Source organism: Pseudophryne corroboree, chromosome 6 (genome assembly GCF_028390025.1).
Source record: "Pseudophryne corroboree isolate aPseCor3 chromosome 6, aPseCor3.hap2, whole genome shotgun sequence".
Lineage (NCBI taxonomy): Eukaryota > Metazoa > Chordata > Amphibia > Anura > Myobatrachidae > Pseudophryne > Pseudophryne corroboree.
In genome coordinates, this window is record NC_086449.1 from 748,642,659 (window position 1) to 748,664,399 (window position 21,741).

The 21,741-nt window shown below is 44.3% G+C and overlaps 1 protein-coding gene across 2 annotated transcripts in view; it reads left to right on the plus strand.

The window, feature by feature from the left end:
* The first annotated feature begins 404 nt into the window (after positions 1-404).
* The window catches only part of FLT4 (fms related receptor tyrosine kinase 4), a 312,191-nt gene continuing 290,854 nt past the window's right edge, over positions 405-21,741 (plus strand). Inside the window, exon 1 of one of the 2 annotated variants that reach the window (XM_063928527.1) lies at positions 405-820. In XM_063928527.1, coding sequence (XP_063784597.1) covers positions 763-820 — 58 coding nt within the window. In that variant the 5' untranslated portion in view covers positions 405-762. The remainder of the gene's footprint in view (positions 821-21,741) is intronic. The other variant, XM_063928526.1, reaches the window with a different exon arrangement.

Genomic DNA, 21,741 nt, shown 5'->3' on the forward strand with positions numbered 1-21,741 from the left:
TATGAGAGAAGACATACTGTACAATGCCGAAGGGAAAGTTTTAAATTAAATTTCATTGTCTAATGATATTGTCCAGTAGTCGTGTCATGTCAGTGTTCACATAGCAGCATAGTGTCCCTAGAAACTGTATTCAAATGTTAGCAACCATGCATTCATCTCCTGAGCTGTGCAAAGAGAGACACAGAGATCAGTGAGGTGGGGGCTACTTAAACTGGTCTGTAGCAAGCACGTACATATAACAATAATAAATACATTCACACAGGAACTTCTTTCCTCCCCACCCCCTTATCCCTCCTTTGCAAAAGTGCTGTACTTTAAACGTTTTTTTTTTTTCCTGGCAGCTTGGTGGAAATACAGAGAGCTCCCTTAATAACACACATAGGAAAAGGAAACTATTGTATAATGCATCCTCACCCTTGTGCACAGACACACACAAAAAGTTTCCTCTGAGGTAAAAGGGATTTTTTAATTTCTCATTTAGCCTTGCCTCAGTTTGCGGAGCACTCGGGAGAGAAGTTGAGACATTTTTTGGGAAAAGCATTCTTCCACCTGTGTTCATAATCCTCATCCAGGGTATCCGTGTGGGGGGGGGGGCGACAGGCTTTTGTGTGTCCGTGGCCCTGCTGGTGTTTTTGGTGGACCTTTTGAGCCTTTTTATTTCTATTTTTCCTTTTCTTTTTTTTTTGTCCTGGGAATAAAATATTCTGCTGGAGATATTTTTCCTGTGGTGATACCCAAATCCTACGGAGGGGAAATCTGGAAATGAAGAGAGTCCTCTGCGTGCTTATTGGCGTATGGCTGGTTGCTGTTGACAGGACAGGTAAGAAACTGGGCTGACACTGGAATTCTGAGTGTTGAACATTTGCAGAACATATAAGGAAAAAAGTTTTTTTTTTTACTGTTTTGTGTTTTTACTTTTATTGTGTTGTTTTTACTTTTTTTGTGTTGTTTTTAAAGAAGACAGATTAAAATGTGCTACCATATATAATGTGTTGAACAGTTATATATTAGGTTGGTTTGTTATAGAATTTGTATTATTTTTCTGAAACTCAGCTGTTACTGCATACACTTTTTGCAAATCGTGTGGAACATTAATCTCAGCACTTGAATTAAGCCTGCCCATTATTAAGACACTGCACAAGCAAACCATATGTCTGCATGTTACACCCAAAACATAAGCACGCCGAAATTCTGACCATAGCAATTCCCAGTTTACAAATGCCTATAAACATCATGTAACATCTGTTATTATGGGGAAACAGCTTACACAGGATTTAGGACCATTACTGTAAAATATACAGCTCAGCCTAGGATGGGGGGAACTATTTTAACTTTTACAAAAGTTGAACCACTCAAACTCTTAAGGAGACATTGCCGCATTAACTACTTAACCCCTAATATATAAAGCATGACATACTACAACGACATCTGTAAGCTATAGTATTAAAGACATATGATTAACAACACATGAACTAGAATTTGATTATTTGTATACATCTGTGGTTTAGTGCTAATCCAGCAGTATATGTTGCATATCTTTTGCAACCTTCAAAAGTTTAAGTAACAATATACAGATATATATATATATATATATATATATATACACACACCCATATATATATATGGGTATATATATATGTATATATATATATATATATATATATATATTACTCAATGTATTTATTTTTTATGCTATCATTATGCTTCTCACTCCCTAAATGTCCTCATCCCTACATTTACCCTTCCTAACCTATCGTCCCTATTAACAATCCACGTAATTTTTACCATAATTAAAGTGAATGGAGCATTTAAGTGCTTGATCTCAATAGTGTCTACAGTACCTAGAACCTGCTAAAGTTTTGCAATCTCTACAGACTGTATAGCAATCACAACTGTTGTAATATGTTTGACTCATCACAACGTATATGTGGATTTTCTACCTGTGTGCTTTCATTTAATGTTTTTAGTGTATATACTATATTTGATCTCCGCAATTAAATCTATGATTCTCTTTGCCCAATATAGTTAATTCTGTGAATTTAAATGACCGTGACAATTTTATCTCTGGAACTACCTAAACTTCACATTTTATTTGTATATCTAAATTTTCCTCTTACCTCTTTGTATGTTATAACCCAGTCTTGTTTTATTACTGTTTTATTACTATTTTGTTCCAAATTCTAAAGCATAATGGAGTGTACTGGCACTATATAAGTACATTTTAATAATATATGTCTCTACTTAATCTCAACAATTTCATCAATGAATCAACTCCACAATTAAATATATACATTTATTTGTCCACTGTACTTTCACCTACATAGTTAATCCTCACAAATATATCAGTCCTCTACATTTCAATTTATGATTTTACCTGAAAACTACAATTTAATCGCCATTCTTCCTGTCTCAGTTCTATCTATCTCTGTATCTGTCTGATGTGCATAAATAAATCTATGAATCTACCTGAACTGTGCAACTAAACCTATCAATTTACTGATCCTCTAACTGTAATTTGCTCTATGCTTCTACCTGTCGTATACAGTCTATGAAACTAGCTGAACTCTGCAATCTACCTGATCTTCACAATTCCATCTAATAATCTACCTACAGTAACCTCCCCAATTCCATCTATGAATCTATCTTACCAACACAATACCATCTATGAATCTACCTGACCTCCACAGTTCCATCTATGAATCTATCTGACCTCCACAGTTCCATCTATGAATCTATCTGACCTCCACAATTCCATCTATGCATCTACCGGACCTGCACAATGCCATCTATGCATCTACCTGACTGCCACAATACCATATATGAATCTACCTTACCTCTGCAATCTACCGGATCTTCACAATTCCATCTAATAATCTATATGACCTCACCAATACCATCTATGAATCTATCTGACCTTCACAGTTCCATCTGTTAATCTATCTTAATACACCAATACTGTCTATGAATCTATCTGCTCTTTACAATTACATCTATGAATCTACCTGACCTCCCCAATACCATCTATGAATCTACGACCTCCCCAGGGCCATCTATGAATCTACCTGATCTTTACAATTCCATCTCTGAATCTACTTGACCTCCACAATACTATCTGTGACTGTACATGACCTCCACATTTCCATCTATGAATCTACCTGACCTAAACTAATGCTAAACTAACAGACCACCCCAACTAATACTAATTAATGTTAATACTAATAATTACTAAACTAATTGGCCCCCCTAACTAATACTTATTAATGCTGTTGACCACTCCAATGTACTTTATACATGTTACTCTACAAAATCTGTTGTACTTGCCCACCCGCTAAACCATGTTAGCATTGAGTCATAATATAGCCTCAGGACCCCAAACAGCTCATGTTCTTACTGATACATTTTAAAAGATCCACAGGTGGAGCTAATTACTTTACTGGAAAGATAGCAGCAGGTATGGTGGAGGCACTGCATGGGCACAGAAGCATATCTGTCAGGTGCAGTGTGGATCGTGAAGCCCCTTGGGCCCATGTTCCCGCATGCACCACACACGGTGCACCCGTTATAGCTATACCACTGATCCTTTATTTTGATAACATGCAGCAGTATTGCAGATTGGGGACCATTTAACTTAAAAGGTTGTAGCCATGTAAAGGTAAAAGGAGTATTATGTATATATCATAGAATTGTGCAGCGGCAGATCCTACCTTGGTGGAGGAGGGCTGCCGCTGACCATGCTGCCGGGCCTCTGCCACCTTGTCCCCGCTGCCGCCTGGGTCCCGGCACCTGTACTATGTAGTTCATTGAAACCGGGACCCAGCGCATGTGCAGTAGCGGCGACTAGCCAGCTCTCTGCTAATTGCAGCCCTGTCTGGCAGTCCCGGATGGAGGAATCACCTCCCAATGGGACTGTCTGTAGTGTCTGTGACTGGCATGTAGTCACACAGACTACATCTGGCTTTACTGACACTGAGCTGAGTTGCGGATTTTACATGGGACGACTGCAGTCCTGCAGCCCATAAGTAAAAACCGCCACTGGAATTGTGTATACTGTGTATGTGCATGATTACTTATTTCTTCATTTCTCTGAGTAACATAACCTCTTGGCTCCACTGTCATAGATTAGCTCAAATGCAGTTATTGTATTAGGGAGAGGGGACTGAGAAGAAGGGAAGTCAGAATATCTGCAATTTATTTTCAGCTTATTAGCTGGACAGAACTACAATCTCCTTAATACTGGGCATCTGGATGACATTTCACATAGAAATGACTTTCAGGATATATGAAAAAAATACCAGCACTAATAAGCACGAAATAAAGAAATTAAATTACAGCATCAAACAGTACTACTTGAACTTATCACTTACCAGATGTTCACACAACGATGTCAGAGCACTGAGCTTCTCTTTTCATGTTGGATTTATCTAGTATATCTTACTGTGTGTTGTATAGTATGTGCTCAGCAAGGCATCATTGAGCTGTAATGCTGAGTATACACTGTCAGATATAATGTCTGTCAGACTGGCAGCCTGAACCCATCAGATATAGTGGCCATACACTGTGAGATATTGCATAGTGTATGGGCACAATATCTGCTTTGCTCCCAAGTGAAGGAATTGGGGATTATTGGGCAGTTGGCCGTGGCAGTGCATACACTCCAGATGTGGCCTACCTATACCATCCAATCATTGTTTGTAGGTCACGGTGATTATCATCTCGATCCCCCAATTATCTATGAGATGATAATTGCATAATATATGCCCGGCCTTAGATGTTAGATGACGACGGAGTGGTAGTGGGCTCCAAGTGCAACTTCCATTTAGGGGTGGCAACAAAGAACGTTCCAGAAAACAGGAACGTGTCTGTCCCTTTGTCTGGGCATGCCGAAGCCAGTGGCTGCTTCCTTGGTTGCAGATGATCCAATGCTGCACAGAAGCCTGCATTGGGCATTGTTTTACTTAAGACGCCTCCTGCGACTTTTGTATAACTTCGCACAGCTGCTGCAGTGCATACAAAGGAGCACTGCGGCTCTGCTATTGGTGTCCACCTCTGCATCACCCCTATTGTATGGTATGTTTCATGAAGCAAAACAATTATCTGTGCAATGTACATTTGTTTGGAAATGATTTGTTCTATTAACATAATTGATAGATCTGCTAGGATTTTTTTCTGTGCTGAGAATAACTAATAAACTGGTGATTATAGGTATTCATTTTATATTACTGGACAGTGCATTAATCCAAAAGTCCATTGTAGGTAAATAATGATCTGAATGATATTTTGGAGAGTTAGAGGAATACCTTTTTAATCAACCTCCATCTCTTGTTGGTCTGTATGTACTCAATTTTGAAGAGGGCTAGGGTAGAACAACCTGTAGCCTATGAGTTCACTGGAATGCTCAGAGACAAACAGAGATGGGTCCAGTGTTCCGACATAGGGGGTATATTCAATTGAAGATGGATCCATTCCGACATACATTTGTCGGAATGGATCCGACAAGGGCTATTCAATGGGCATCTCAATTCGACTTTAAAAAGTCGAATTGAGATGAGGGAGCTGAGACAGGGGAGAGCAGCGGAGAGACGGGGAGAGACGGGGGAGAGCAGCGCTACAGCAGCGGCTCCAGCAAACGTAGCAGGAAGATGTGTCACAGCCGCGGCTCACGGCATGCTGCTGTGAGCGGCGGCTGTGACACATCCTCCTGCTACGCCACTGCTGTAGCTGCTCTCCCCATCTCCCCGCTGCTCTCCCCATCTCTACCCCGTCTCCCCACGGCTCCCCCCCCCCCCCTTCCCGTCTCCTCCTCTCAGCTCCCTCATGTCCCTCGTCTCAATCCGACTTTTTTTTAAAGTCGGATTGAGATGGTCGGAAAGGGGGCCTGGGAATACTGGTATGTGGGAAGCCACAAAGAGATTATGAAATTATTAGAAATTTACAGCAGCACAGAGTTTTATCAGTATAGCACTGTCTGCAGTGTGAAGTTGTAATTTTGTAAACTAAAAACAGAAAAATAGTGTTCTTCACTTTTTTTTTTACAACTTGTGTGTGTTCAATAAAGGTCAGTAGGCTCACAAAATAAATACAGATATAAAAACAACACAAGGGAATTGGTGCACATCTCTACTCACAAGTAGACTAGATAGAAACTTTAATACAGGTTGAGTATCCCATATCCAAATATTCCGAAATACGGAATATTCCGAAATACAGACTTTTTTTGAGTGAGAGTGAGATAGTGAAACCTTTGTTTTTTGATGGCTCAATGTACACAAACTTTGTTTAATACACAAAGTTATTATACATATTGTATTAAATGACCTTCAGGCTGTGTGTATAAGGTGTATATAAAACATAAATGAATTGTGTGAATGTAGACACACTTTGTTTAATGCACATAGGCCCTCATTCCGAGTTGATCGGTCGCAAGGCGAATTTAGCAGAGTTACACACGCTAAGCCGCCGCCTACTGGGAGTGAATCTTAGCTTCTTAAAATTGCGACCGATGTATTCGCAATATTGCGATTACTAACTACTTAGCAGTTTCAGAGTAGCTCCAGACTTACTCTGCCTGTGCGATCAGTTCAGTGCTTGTCGTTCCTGGTTGACGTCACAAACACACCCAGCGTTCGCCCAGGCACTCCCACCGTTTCTCCAGCCACTCCTGCGTTTTTTCCGGAAACGGTAGCGTTTTCAGCCACACGCCCATAAAACGCCGTGTTTCCGCCCAGTAACACCCATTTCCTGTCAATCACATTACGTTCGCCGGAGCGATGAAAAAGCCGTGAGTAAAAATACTTTCTACATAGCAAAGTTACTTGGCGCAGTCGCAGTGCGAACATTGCGCATGCGTACTAAGCGGATTTTCATTGCGATGCGATGAAAAATACCGAGCGAACAACTCGGAATGAGGGCCCTAGTTATAACAAATATTGGCTAAAATTACCTTCAGGCTGTGTGTATAAGGTGTATATGAAATATAAATGCATTCTGTGCTTAGATTTAGTTCCCATCACCATGATATCTCAGTATGGTATGCAATTATTCCAAAATACGGAAAAATCCCATATCCAAAATACCTCTGGTCCCAAGCATTTTGGATAAGGGATACTCAACCTGTATATGTTTATTTTACTATAAGATAATAGAGAAATTCATGAAAATACTTATTATTATTAACAACAGTTTCTTATATAGCGCAGCAAATTCCTTTGCACTTTACAACTGGACACAATGATAAGACAAAATTGTATAATAAAATACAGACATAGAGGTAGGAAGGCCTTGCTCGCAAGCTTACAATCTATGGGGAAATAGGCATCGATACACAAGGATAGTTCTCCACGAGATTGCAAAGGTTCTTAGTGGGCGGCATGATATCACATCACAGCAACGATGAACCAAGGTCAGGAGGAAGGGAAAGTGAAGAAAGAGACAATATGTGGAGGATATGTGTGGACTGTACAGTGGGGATATAATTGGCTAGGAAAGCTTGTGGAATTGATGTTTTTGAATAATTCGTAAGCTATACCGTGAAAACTTATAGGCCAATTAAACCCAAAATTTTAAATATTATGATAAGAACCAGGAAGATAAAGTACAGGGGTTATTCAGACTTGTTAGCAACCCAAAATAGTAGAGATGAGCGCCTGAAATTTTTCGGGTTTTGTGTTTTGGTTTTGGGTTCGGTTCCGCGGCCGTGTTTTGGGTTCGAACGCGTTTTGGCAAAACCTCACCGAATTTTTTTTGTCGGATTCGGGTGTGTTTTGGATTCGGGTGTTTTTTTCAAAAAACACTAAAAAACAGCTTAAATCATAGAATTTGGGGGTCATTTTGATCCCAAAGTATTATTAACCTCAAAAACCATAATTTACACTCATTTTCAGTCTATTCTGAATACCTCACACCTCACAATATTATTTTTAGTCCTAAAACTTGCACCGAGGTCGCTGTGTGAGTAAGATAAGCGACCCTAGTGGCCGACACAAACACCGGGCCCATCTAGGAGTGGCACTGCAGTGTCACGCAGGATGTCCCTTCCAAAAAACCCTCCCCAAACAGCACATGACGCAAAGAAAAAAAGAGGCGCAATGAGGTAGCTGTGTGAGTAAGATTAGCGACCCTAGTGGCCGACACAAACACCGGGCCCATCTAGGAGTGGCACTGCAGTGTCACGCAGGATGGCCCTTCCAAAAAACCCTCCCCAAACAGCACATGACGCAAAGAAAAAAAGAGGCGCAATGAGGTAGCTGTGTGAGTAAGATTAGCGACCCTAGTGGCCGACACAAACACCGGGCCCATCTAGGAGTGGCACTGCAGTGTCACGCAGGATGTCCCTTCCAAAAAACCCTCCCCAAACAGCACATGACGCAAAGAAAAAAAGAGGCGCAATGAGGTAGCTGACTGTGTGAGTAAGATTAGCGACCCTAGTGGCCGACACAAACACCGGGCCCATCTAGGAGTGGCACTGCAGTGTCACGCAGGATGTCCCTTCCAAAAAACCCTCCCCAATCAGCACATGATGCAAAGAAAAAGAAAAGAAAAAAGAGGTGCAAGATGGAATTGTCCTTGGGCCCTCCCACCCACCCTTATGTTGTATAAACAAAACAGGACATGCACACTTTAACCAACCCATCATTTCAGTGACAGGGTCTGCCACACGACTGTGACTGATATGACGGGTTGGTTTGGACCCCCCCCAAAAAAGAAGCAATTAATCTCTCCTTGCACAAACTGGCTCTACAGAGGCAAGATGTCCACCTCATCTTCACCCTCCGATATATCACCGTGTACATCCCCCTCCTCACAGATTATCAATTCGTCCCCACTGGAATCCACCATCTCAGCTCCCTGTGTACTTTGTGGAGGCAATTGCTGCTGGTCAATGTCTCCGCGGAGGAATTGATTATAATTCATTTTAATGAACATCATCTTCTCCACATTTTCTGGATGTAACCTCGTACGCCGATTGCTGACAAGGTGAGCGGCGGCACTAAACACTCTTTCGGAGTACACACTTGTGGGAGGGCAACTTAGGTAGAATAAAGCCAGTTTGTGCAAGGGCCTCCAAATTGCCTCTTTTTCCTGCCAGTATAAGTACGGACTGTGTGACGTGCCTACTTGGATGCGGTCACTCATATAATCCTCCACCATTCTATCAATGTTGAGAGAATCATATGCAGTGACAGTAGACGACATGTCCGTAATCGTTGTCAGGTCCTTCAGTCCGGACCAGATGTCAGCATCAGCAGTCGCTCCAGACTGCCCTGCATCACCGCCAGCGGGTGGGCTCGGAATTCTGAGCCTTTTCCTCGCACCCCCAGTTGCGGGAGAATGTGAAGGAGGAGATGTTGACAGGTCGCGTTCCGCTTGACTTGACAATTTTGTCACCAGCAGGTCTTTCAACCCCAGCAGACTTGTGTCTGCCGGAAAGAGAGATCCAAGGTAGGCTTTAAATCTAGGATCGAGCACGGTGGCCAAAATGTAGTGCTCTGATTTCAACAGATTGACCACCCGTGAATCCTTGTTAAGCGAATTAAGGGCTGCATCCACAAGTCCCACATGCCTAGCGGAATCGCTCCCTTTTAGCTCCTTCTTCAATGCCTCCAGCTTCTTCTGCAAAAGCCTGATGAGGGGAATGACCTGACTCAGGCTGGCAGTGTCTGAACTGACTTCACGTGTGGCAAGTTCAAAGGGCATCAGAACCTTGCACAATGTTGAAATCATTCTCCACTGCACTTGAGACAGGTGCATTCCACCTCCTATATCGTGCTCAATTGTATAGGCTTGAATGGCCTTTTGCTGCTCCTCCAACCTCTGAAGCATATAGAGGGTTGAATTCCACCTCGTTACCACTTCTTGCTTCAGATGATGGCAGGGCAGGTTCAGTAGTTTTTGGTGGTGCTCCAGTCTTCTGTACGTGGTGCCTGTACGCCGAAAGTGTCCCGCAATTCTTCTGGCCACCGACAGCATCTCTTGCACGCCCCTGTCGTTTTTTTAAAAATTCTGCACCACCAAATTCAAGGTATGTGCAAAACATGGGACGTGCTGGAATTTGCCCATATTTAATGCACACACAATATTGCTGGCGTTGTCCGATGCCACAAATCCACAGGAGAGTCCAATTGGGGTAAGCCATTCCGCGATGATCTTCCTCAGTTGCCGTAAGAGGTTTTCAGCTGTGTGCGTATTCTGGAAACCGGTGATACAAAGCGTAGCCTGCCTAGGAAAGAGTTGGCGTTTGCGAGATGCTGCTACTGGTGCCGCCGCTGCTGTTCTTGCGGCGGGAGTCCATACATCTACCCAGTGGGCTGTCACAGTCATATAGTCCTGACCCTGCCCTGCTCCACTTGTCCACATGTCCGTGGTTAAGTGGACATTGGGTACAGCTGCATTTTTTAGGACACTGGTGACTCTTTTTCTGAGGTCTGTGTACATTTTCGGTATCGCCTGCCTAGAGAAATGGAACCTAGATGGTATTTGGTACCGGGGACACAGTACCTCCAACAAGTCTCTAGTTGGCTCTGCAGTAATGATGGATACCGGAACCACGTTTCTCACCACCCAGGATGCCAAGGCCTCAGTTATCCGCTTTGCAGTAGGATGACTGCTGTGATATTTCATCTTCCTCGCAAAGGACTGTTGAACAGTCAATTGCTTACTGGAAGTAGTACAAGTGGGCTTACGACTTCCCCTCTGGGATGACCATCGACTCCCAGCGGCAACAACAGCAGCGCCAGCAGCAGTAGGCGTTACACGCAAGGATGCATCGGAGGAATCCCAGGCAGGAGAGGACTCGTCAGAATTGCCAGTGACATGGCCTGCAGGACTATTGGCATTCCTGGGGAAGGAGGAAATTGACACTGAGGGAGTTGGTGGGGTGGTTTGCGTGAGCTTGGTTACAAGAGGAAGGGATTTACTGGTCAGTGGACTGCTTCCGCTGTCACCCAAAGTTTTTGAACTTGTCACTGACTTATTATGAATGCGCTGCAGGTGACGTATAAGGGAGGATGTTCCGAGGTGGTTAACGTCCTTACCCCTACTTATTACAGCTTGACAAAGGGAACACACGGCTTGACACCTGTTGTCCGCATTTCTGGTGAAATACCTCCACACCAAAGAGCTGATTTTTTTGGTATTTTCACCTGGCATGTCAACGGCCATATTCCTCCCACGGACAACAGGTGTCTCCCCGGGTGCCTGACTTAAACAAACCACCTCACCATCAGAATCCTCCTGGTCAATTTCCTCCCCAGCGCCAGCAACACCCATATCCTCCTCATCCTGGTGTACTTCAACACTGACATCTTCAATCTGACTATCAGGAACTGGACTGCGGGTGCTCCTTCCAGCACTTGCAGGGGGCGTGCAAATGGTGGAAGGCGCATGCTCTTCACGTCCAGTGTTGGGAAGGTCAGGCATCGCAACCGACACAATTGGACTCTCCTTGTGGATTTGGGATTTCGAAGAATGCACAGTTCTTTGCTGTGCTGCTTTTGCCAGCTTGAGTCTTTTCATTTTTCTAGCGAGAGGCTGAGTGCTTCCATCCTCATGTGAAGCTGAACCACTAGCCATGAACATAGGCCAGGGCCTCAGCCGTTCCTTGCCACTCCGTGTGGTAAATGGCATATTGGCAAGTTTACGCTTCTCCTCCGACAATTTTATTTTAGGTTTTGGAGTCCTTTTTTTTCTGATATTTGGTGTTTTGGATTTGACATGCTCTGTACTATGACATTGGGCATCGGCCTTGGCAGACGACGTTGCTGGCATTTCATCGTCTCGGCCATGACTAGTGGCAGCAGCTTCAGCACGAGGTGGAAGTGGATCTTGATCTTTCCCTAATTTTGGAACCTCAACATTTTTGTTCTCCATATTTTAATAGGCACAACTAAAAGGCACCTCAGGTAAACAATGGAGATGGATACTAGTATACAATTATGGACTGCCTGCCGACTGCAGACACAGAGGTAGCCACAGCCGTGAACTACCGTACTGTACTGTGTCTGCAGCTAATATAGACTGGTTGATAAAGAGAAGATGTCTATGTAACTATGTATGTATAAAGAAGACTGAAAAAAATCCACGGTTAGGTGGTATACAATTATGGACGGACTGCCTGCCGAGTGCAGACACAGAGGTAGCCACAGCCGTGAACTACCGTACTGTACTGTGTCTGCAGCTAATATAGACTGGTTGATAAAGAGAAGATGTCTATGTAACTATGTATGTATAAAGAAGAATGAAAAAAAACCACGGTTAGGTGGTATACAATTATGGACGGACTGCCTGCCGAGTGCAGACACAGAGGTAGCCACAGCCGTGAACTACCGTACTGTACTGTGTCTGCAGCTAATATAGACTGGTTGATAAAGAGAAGATGTCTATGTAACTATGTATGTATAAAGAAGAATGAAAAAAATCCACGGTTAGGTGGTATTACAATTATGGACGGACTGCCTGCCGAGTGCAGAGACACAGAGGTAGCCACAGCCGTGAACTACCGTACTGTGTCTGCTGCGACTGGATGATAAATGATATAAAAAATATATATATATCACTACTGCAGCCGGACAGGTATATATTATATATTATATAATGACGGACCTGCTGGACACTGTCTGTCAGCAGAATGAGTTTTATTTTTATAGAATAAAAAAAAAAAAAACACACAAGTGAAGTCACACGACGAGTGTTTAACTTTTTCAGGCAATCACAATATAAGTATACTACTAACTATACTGGTGGTCAGTGTGGTCAGGTCACTGGTCAGTCACACTGGCAGTGGCACTCCTGCAGCAAAAGTGTGCACTGTTTAATTTTAATATAATATGTACTCCTGGCTCCTGCTATAACCTATAACTGGCACTGCAGTAGTGCTCCCCAGTCTCCCCCACAATTATAAGCTGTGTGAGCTGAGCAGTCAGACAGATATATAATATATATAGATGATGCAGCACACTGGCCTGAGCCTGAGCAGTGCACACAGATATGGTATGTGACTGACTGAGTCACTGTGTGTATCGCTTTTTTCAGGCAGAGAACGGATATATTAAATAAACTGCACTGTGTGTCTGGTGGTCACTCACTATATAATATATTATGTACTCCTGGCTCCTGCTATAACCTATAACTGGCACTGCAGTAGTGCTCCCCAGTCTCCCCCACAATTATAAGCTGTGTGAGCTGAGCAGTCAGACAGATATATATAATATTATATATAGATAATAGATGATGCAGCACACTGGCCTGAGCCTGAGCAGTGCACACAGATATGGTATGTGACTGACTGAGTCACTGTGTGTATCGCTTTTTTCAGGCAGAGAACGGATATATTAAATAAACTGCACTGTGTGTCTGGTGGTCACTCACTATATAATATATTATGTACTCCTGGCTCCTGCTATAACCTATAACTGGCACTGCAGTAGTGCTCCCCAGTCTCCCCCACAATTATAAGCTGTGTGAGCTGAGCAGTCAGACAGATATATATAATATTATATATAGATAATAGATGATGCAGCACACTGGCCTGAGCCTGAGCAGTGCACACAGATATGGTATGTGACTGACTGAGTCACTGTGTGTATCGCTTTTTTCAGGCAGAGAACGGATATATTAAATAAACTGCACTGTGTGTCTGGTGGTCACTCACTATATAATATATTATGTACTCCTGGCTCCTGCTATAACCTATAACTGGCACTGCAGTAGTGCTCCCCAGTCTCCCCCACAATTATAAGCTGTGTGAGCTGAGCAGTCAGACAGATATATATAATATTATATATAGATAATAGATGATGCAGCACACTGGCCTGAGCAGTGCACACAGATATGGTATGTGACTGACTGAGTCACTGTGTGTATCGCTTTTTTCAGGCAGAGAACGGATATATTAAATAAACTGCACTGTGTGTCTGGTGGTCACTCACTATATAATATATTATGTACTCCTGGCTCCTGCTATAACCTATAACTGGCACTGCAGTAGTGCTCCCCAGTCTCCCCCACAATTATAAGCTGTGTGAGCTGAGCAGTCAGACAGATATATATAATATTATATATAGATAATAGATGATGCAGCACACTGGCCTGAGCCTGAGCAGTGCACACAGATATGGTATGTGACTGAGTCACTGTGTGCTGTGTATCGCTTTTTTCAGGCAGAGAACGGATTATAAAGTAAACTGCACTGTCCTCACTAGTAAACTCTCTCCACTCAGTCTCTACACTTCTACAGTAACAGTACTCCTCCTAGTCAGCTCCAGTAAATCTCTCTCAGTCTCTTATAATCTAAATGGAGAGGACGCCAGCCACGTCCTCTCCCTATCAATCTCAATGCACGTGTGAAAATGGCGGCGACGCGCGGCTCCTTATATAGAATCCGAGTCTCGCGATAGAATCCGAGCCTCGCGAGAATCCGACAGCGTCATGATGACGTTCGGGCGCGCTCGGGTTAACCGAGCACGGCGGGAAGATCCGAGTCGCTCGGACCCGTGAAAAAAAACATGAAGTTCTGGCGGGTTCGGATTCAGAGAAACCGAACCCGCTCATCTCTACAAAATAGTTAGCAATAGGGCAAAACCATGTTGCACTGCAGGTGGGGCAGATGTAACGTGCACAGATGTGGGTGTGGTGCATTCAAACTGAAATCTAAACTGCAGTGTAAAAATAAAGCAGCCAGTATGTACCATCCACAGAAACAATATAACCCACAAAAAATAGGATTTTAATACCTACCGGTAAATCCTTTTCTCTTAGTCCGTAGAGGATGCTGGGGTCACATCAAGAACCATGGGGTATAGACGGGATCCACAGGAGACATGGGCACTTTAAGACTTTCAAAGGGTGTGAACTGGCACCTCCCTCTATGCCCCTCCTCCAGACTCTAGTTATAGGAACTGTGCCCAGGGAGACGGACATTTTGAGGAAAATGATTAATTGTTAAACCAAGGTGAGATACATACCAGCTCACACCTCAAGCACGCCATACAACATGGCATTCAACATAACGCAAGTCAACGGCATGAACAACGTCAGCAATAGGCTGACTAAAAAACGTAACAAAAAACTGCAGATACAGTACGCACTGGGACGGGCGCCCAGCATCCTCTACGGACTAAGAGAAAAGGATTTACCGGTAGGTATTAAAATCCTATTTTCTCATACGTCCTAGAGGATGTTGGGGTCACATCAAGAACCATGGGGTTATACCAAAGCTCTAGAATGGGCGGGAGAGTGCGGATGACTCTGCAGCACCGATTGACCAAACATGAGGTCCTCATCAGCCAGGGTATCAAACTTGTAGAATTTCGCAAAGTTGTTGAACCCGACCAGGTAGCCGCTCGGCAAAGTTGTAATGCCGAGACGCCCCGGGCAGCTGCCCAGGACGAGCCCACCTTTCTGGTAGAATGTGCCTTCACCGATTTCGGTAACGGCAACCCAGCCATAGAATGAGCATGCTGAATCGTATGACAGATCCAGCGCGCAATAGTCTGCTTGGAAGCAGGAGCCCCAATCTTGTTGTGAGCATACAGGACAAACAGAGCCTCCGTTTTCCTAAACTGAGCCGTTCTGACGACATAAATTTTCAAAGCTCTGACTACATCGAGAAACTTTGATTCCAGCAAGGCATCAGTAGCCACCGGCACCACAAGTGGAACGACAAAACTACTTTCGGCAGAAATTGCTGACGAGTCATGGAAGATCAAATAAGGGCTCTTGTGAGACAAGGCCGCTAATACAGACACCCGCCTTGCGGATGCCAAGGCCAACAGCATGACCACTTTCCAAGGGAGGAATTTCAACTCTACCTTCTGTAAAGGTTCAAAAACCAATGAGATTGAAGGAATTGCAACACCACGTTAAGATCCCACGGTGCCACTGGGGGCACAAAGGGAGGTTGGATGTGCAACACGCCTTTCACGAAAGTCTGAACTTCTGGAAGGGAGGCCAATTGTTTTTGGAAGAAAACTGATAAGGCTGAAATTTGTACTTTAATTGAGCCCAACTTTAGGCCCGCATCCACAACAGCTTGTAGAAAATGGAGAAAACGTCCTAACTGAAATTCTTCCGTAGGAGCCTTCCTGAATTCACACCAAGACACGTATTTTCTCCAAATACGGTGGTAATGTTTAGACGTTACTCCTTTTCTGGCCTGAATAAGAGTGGGGATGACTTCCTTGGGAATACCCTTTCGGGCTAGGATCCAGCGTTCAACCGCCAAGCCATCAAACGAAGTGGCGGTAAGCCTTGGAACACGCACGGCCCCTGCTGTAACAGATCCTCCCTCAGAGGAAGAGGCCAGGGATCTCCTATGAGTAATTCCTGAAGATCTGGATACCAAGCCCTTCTTGGCCAGTCTGGAACAATGAGGATTGCTTGAACCTTTGTTCGTCTTATGATCTTTAGCACTTTTGGAACGAGTGGAAGCGGAGGAAACACATACACCAACTGAAACACCCACGGTGTCACTAGGGCATCCGCTGCTATTTCTTGAGGGTCTCTCGACCTGGAACAATAACTCGGAAGTTTCTTGTTGAGGCGAGATGCCATCATGTCTATTTGAGGAATTCCCCAAAGACTTGTCACTTCTGCAAAGCCCTCTTGATGAAGACCCCACTCTCCTGGACGGAGATTGTGTCTGCTGAGGAAGTCTGCTTCCCAGTTGTCCACTCCTGGAATGAAGATCGCTGACAGAGCGCTTGTATGTCTTTCTGCCCAGCGGAGAACCTTTGTGGCCTCTGCCATAGCTGTTCTGCTCTTTGTTCCGCCCTGGCGATTTATGTACGCTACTGCTGTTATGTTGTCCGACTGAATCAAGACGGCCCGATGGCGAAGAAGATGTTCCGCTTGCAGAAGGCCGTTGTAAATTTGTAAATGGCCCTTAACTCCAGAACGTTTATGTGTAGACAAATTTCCTGGCTTGACCATTTTCCCTGGAAGCTTTCCCCCTGTGTGACTGCTCCCCAGCCTCGGAGACTCGCATCCGTGGTCACTAGGATCCAGTCCTGGATCCCGAACCTGCGTCCCTCTAGGAGGTGAGAGCTGTGCAGCCACCACAGGAGTGAGATTCTGGTCTTGGAAGACAGGATTATCCTTCGGTGCATGTGCAGATGGGACCCGGACCACTTGTCCAACAGGTCCCACTGAAACACTCTGGCATGGAATCTGCCAAACTGAATGGCCTCGTAGGCCGCCACCATCTTCCCCAGCAACCGAGTGCATTGATGGATCGATACTCTTGCTGGTTTCAGAATTTGTTTGACCAGGTTCTGAATTTCCAGAGCCTTTTCCACTGGAAGTAAAAATCTCTGTAATTCTGTGTCCAGAATCATTCCCAAAAACGACAGCCGTCTCGTCGGAACCAACTGTGATTTTGGCAAGTTTAGGAGCCAACCATGTTGCTGCAGAATTGTCAGGGAGAGTGTAATGTTCTGCAGTAATTGGTCCCTGGATCTCGCCTTTATCAGGAGATCATCCAAGTACGGGATAATTGTGACTCCTTGTTTGCGCAGGAGAACCATCATTTCGGCCATTACTTTGGTGAAAACCCTTGGAGCCGTGGACAGACCAAACGGCAACGTCTGAAATTGGTAATGACAATCCTGAACTGCAAACCTCAGGTAAGCCTGATGTGGAGGATAAATGGGAACATGTAAGTAGGCATCCTTTATGTCTACCGACACCATAAAATCCCCCTCCTCCAGACTGGAGATCACTGCCCGGAGAGATTCCATCTTTAATTTGAATTTTCTCAGGTAGAAATTGAGGGATTTGAGGTTCAGGATTGGTCGGGACCACGAACAGGCTCGAATAAAAGCCTTCTCCCTGTTGCGACGGGGGAACCCTGACAATGACTTGATTGTGACACAATTTTTGGATTGCGGCGCATACCACCTCCCTGTCCGGAATAGAAGCTGGCAAGGCCGATTTGAAAAATCGGCGAGGGGGAACGTCTTGAAACTCCAGTTTGTACCCCTGGGACACTATTTCTAAAACCCATGGGTCCAGGGCCAAACGAGCCCAGAACTGACTCAAGAGCCTGAGACGTGCCCCCACCAGTATGGACTCCCGCAGAGGAGCCCCAGCGTCATGCGGTGGATTTGGCAGAAGCTGGGGAGGACTTCTGCTCCTGGGAACTGGCCACGGCCGGTGATCATTTACCTTTTCCCTTTCCTCTAGAAGCAAGGAAGGAAGACCCTCGGCCTTTTCTGTATTTATTGGGCCGAAAGGACTGCATCTGATAGTGGTGTGCTTTCTTTTGTGGTGCAGGCACATAAGGTAAAAGTGATGACTTACCCGCGGTAGCCGTAGATACCAAGTCAGCGAGGCCGTCACCAAACAATACACCACCTTTATACGGTAGAGACTCCATAGCTTTTTTAGAGTCAGCATCAGCATTCCATTGATGAATCCACAATGCTCTCCTAGCTGAGACTGCCATCTTTAAAATTATAGATTTTATTGGTAGTTGGGTTAATACATCTCTCCCCAGGGAATAAACACAACTTTACAGCTTTAATCTCACTCTTCTAGTTATGTCCTATAAGGGTACTTAATTACTTTTGTTTATTTCCTCTATGGGGCAATGGGTTCAGCAGGGAAAGCCGGCGCCCGGGATCCCGACGTATGGTATCCCGATGTCAGGATACCGATTGTGAAGATGCCGACAGGGGTGAGTAAGGGGTGTTAAACCCCCTCCCCTTCCCCCTAACCCTCCCTACCCACTGTCTAAACCTATCCTCCCCCTTAGTGCCTAACCCTAACCTTCCCCTCTAATTACCTAAACCTGACCCCCCCCCCATCCCCACTGCCTAAAACTAACCCTCCCATCTCCCCCTGGCCTAACCCCAACTTTCGGAGGGGGGTGCCTAACCCTACCCCCCCTCCCCGCACCCTAACCCTCCCAAGTGCAGGCTAACCCTAAGCCTCCCCTGCAGCCTAAATCTAATCCCCTCCCCCCCATGGCTTACCTTTGCAGCGCCGCAGTGTGTGAATCTTCGGCATCCCAGCTGTCAGGATTCATGCGCCGGGATGTGTACCTTTTCGGGTTGCTGGTGTCAACATTCCGAATATTGCCGGGATTCTGGCGTCGGTAATCTGACTGCCGGGATCCCAACAGGTGGGATCCTGACTGCATCCCGGGGCAATGCCCAGCATTATTCTCCCCATCATTAGGAGGTAGGTGGGATACAGAAAAATCATCTTCCGGGGTTCTGGGGGGCTACCCAAAAGTGTGATAGTCTCCCAGATATTCCGGGAGTATAGATAAGCATGCCTAAAAGGAAAGGGTAATGAATGCTAACACTGTAGAAGAACACACAGGACTTTTGTGATATTGATGATATCTGTAGTGTAATGTGCACAGTTGAGTGTGCTGCACAAGCATTAGAGAGATAAATAGGAGCTATATTCATTTTTTATTAAAACAGGAATTTTTAAATAGAAACATATACAGTACATAAGGTACAAAGTGATAAAACACAACACAGGCCAGCGGGGCTCAACACAGGAAAAACAATACAACACAATACATTAAAAAGAAGTGGTGTGCTGGGTGAGGCAAGAGAGGGGAGACAGTACTAAAGCTAGTCACGGCCAGCACGGCCGACCCGCGTGACACCAAAGTGAGTATGGGTCCAACAGTTCCACCGCTTTTGGTATTTGAGAATCCTGCTTCTATGTACAGTATGTACCTCCCTTGATCAGCAGTATTGTTTACCATGGCTGTCCAGTTATGGATATCTGGGTGTTCCAGAGCGAACCATACCCTATGCACATTGACTTTTGCAAGCTTGGAGAGACAAATAATAACATATTAATACATACAGTAGTTGCATTAAAGATTTCCTCCCAATCAAGGCCATATAAAGGTATATTCCTATTTACCTCCATTGTCTACAATATGCATTGGGTTAAGGTCGATACTCTTTAAAATTATTTTTCTAATCATCCAAAACATAGATGTAGCCACGCTCAAGCCTCGTTTGTCATGATCACGTGTCCGTCTAAGGACCTTAGGCCATACTTGCCTATTTTTGAAAAAGCATTTCAGGGAGATTATGAAAGTAACACCTATCAGCGCGGGCGCATGCTGCTACATCGGAGAGGCGTGTCATGAAAATGACTTACATCCAAACGTAAATGAGCCCCAAAGTTAGTAAGATCTGTTTGTTAAAGAAAAGACACTGATATTTTGCAGAATTTGTTTGTGTATTGTGTTTTACAGGAGGTTCCATATACTGTAAGTAGCCAAGAGAAACCTTATTTAAAATGCATGTAGCCATAGGGATTATTGTGCCTTGTAACCAATGCAGGAAAATGGCACTGACGAGCCCATCTGAATGTATGTATCTCTGATTTCTCCCCCCCCCCTCCCAAAAAAGAAATTTAACAGCTGCATAATGGGGTTAAGGTGCAATCAGGGAGATTGCTGGTCTGTTCAGGGAGTGAGGGAGATTGCAGATTGCTGCTATATCAGGGAGTCTCCTGCAGAATGAGGGAGGGTAGGCAACTATGCCTTAGACGCGGACGTGCCCCATTTCGCATGGCCGCGCCGAGTGCCTGTGCACGGCAGATGTAGCCATGTTGAGTGTGGCTACATATGTACTGTACTCAGTTCCAACTATTACACACTATAAATCTATTCTTTAATCCTGAGACATCTGCATGCATATTGGTTTGCTGGTGGTAGTAATAAGCCAGTAATAAAAAGTGCTCTTCATGGGCAATAAAGTAAAATAAAATGCATTTCTATATATTTTTAGAAAACTGATTCTTTCCCTTTAATCTCAGTTCCGTTTGTACATGTAAAATGGATTTGAGTTAGTGCAGTACACTCCGTAATTCCCCATGCTTTCTGCTGAGTATTATATTGCATAGTCTAATGAGTCACCGAATCCCGTCATGTCGTATCCTTCACATCTCCATACATACACCCTAGACTGCAATGCATTCTGAATCATTTGCGGCCATATGGATTACAAAGATTCCCTTTGTTTCCTGATACATTTCTCATTTGGAATTATATCGCGAAGTGAAAGGAGTAAAACCCTACGCCATATTTTCCTGATTCATGTAATAAATGCAAACCACAGCATAATGTCTAATTGGCATGTCTGTATCCTGTGTATAAATTTGTTTCTTGCCATTGTCTGTGCCCATTCAAAATCTTGCTTGCTGTGTTTTAAAATATTCTCCTATACTTTGCCGCCCTAATTTTACATACATCCTGCCTATACTTCTATGGACCCAAATGCCCTAAATGTAACCAGGCGTACTGGAAGTAATTTGGGGCTGTAATAGATTTATGGCTACACCCAATCTCCGGGTGCTGAAAGTGTCATTTTGGCTCCCAAATTCAGCATAATCATATGTACTGCGTGTGTTTTGTGGGTTTTGAATAGTATATAGAGGGGTATATAATAGGGTATGAGTTTGTAAAAGTGCAGTGATTTCTGTGATTTTGCCTCTGTATTTAAATTATGGGCATACTGTATATACTGTACAAATACATAATATTACCTAACCATCCGCATGCCTCTCAAACATGATACATGTTTGCAAAATCAGGACTGTAACTTGGGTGGTGCAGACGGTGCCTTGCACACTACGCATTTTCCCTGTGGATGCATCGTCTGCATCCACCCCGATTGGCTGGCTGTGTCTGCAGTGATAGCTATCCGCTGTCTACTTTACAGGACGCAGCAACGCTATGTAGACAGCATGTGATTCCCCGTGTCCTTCCCC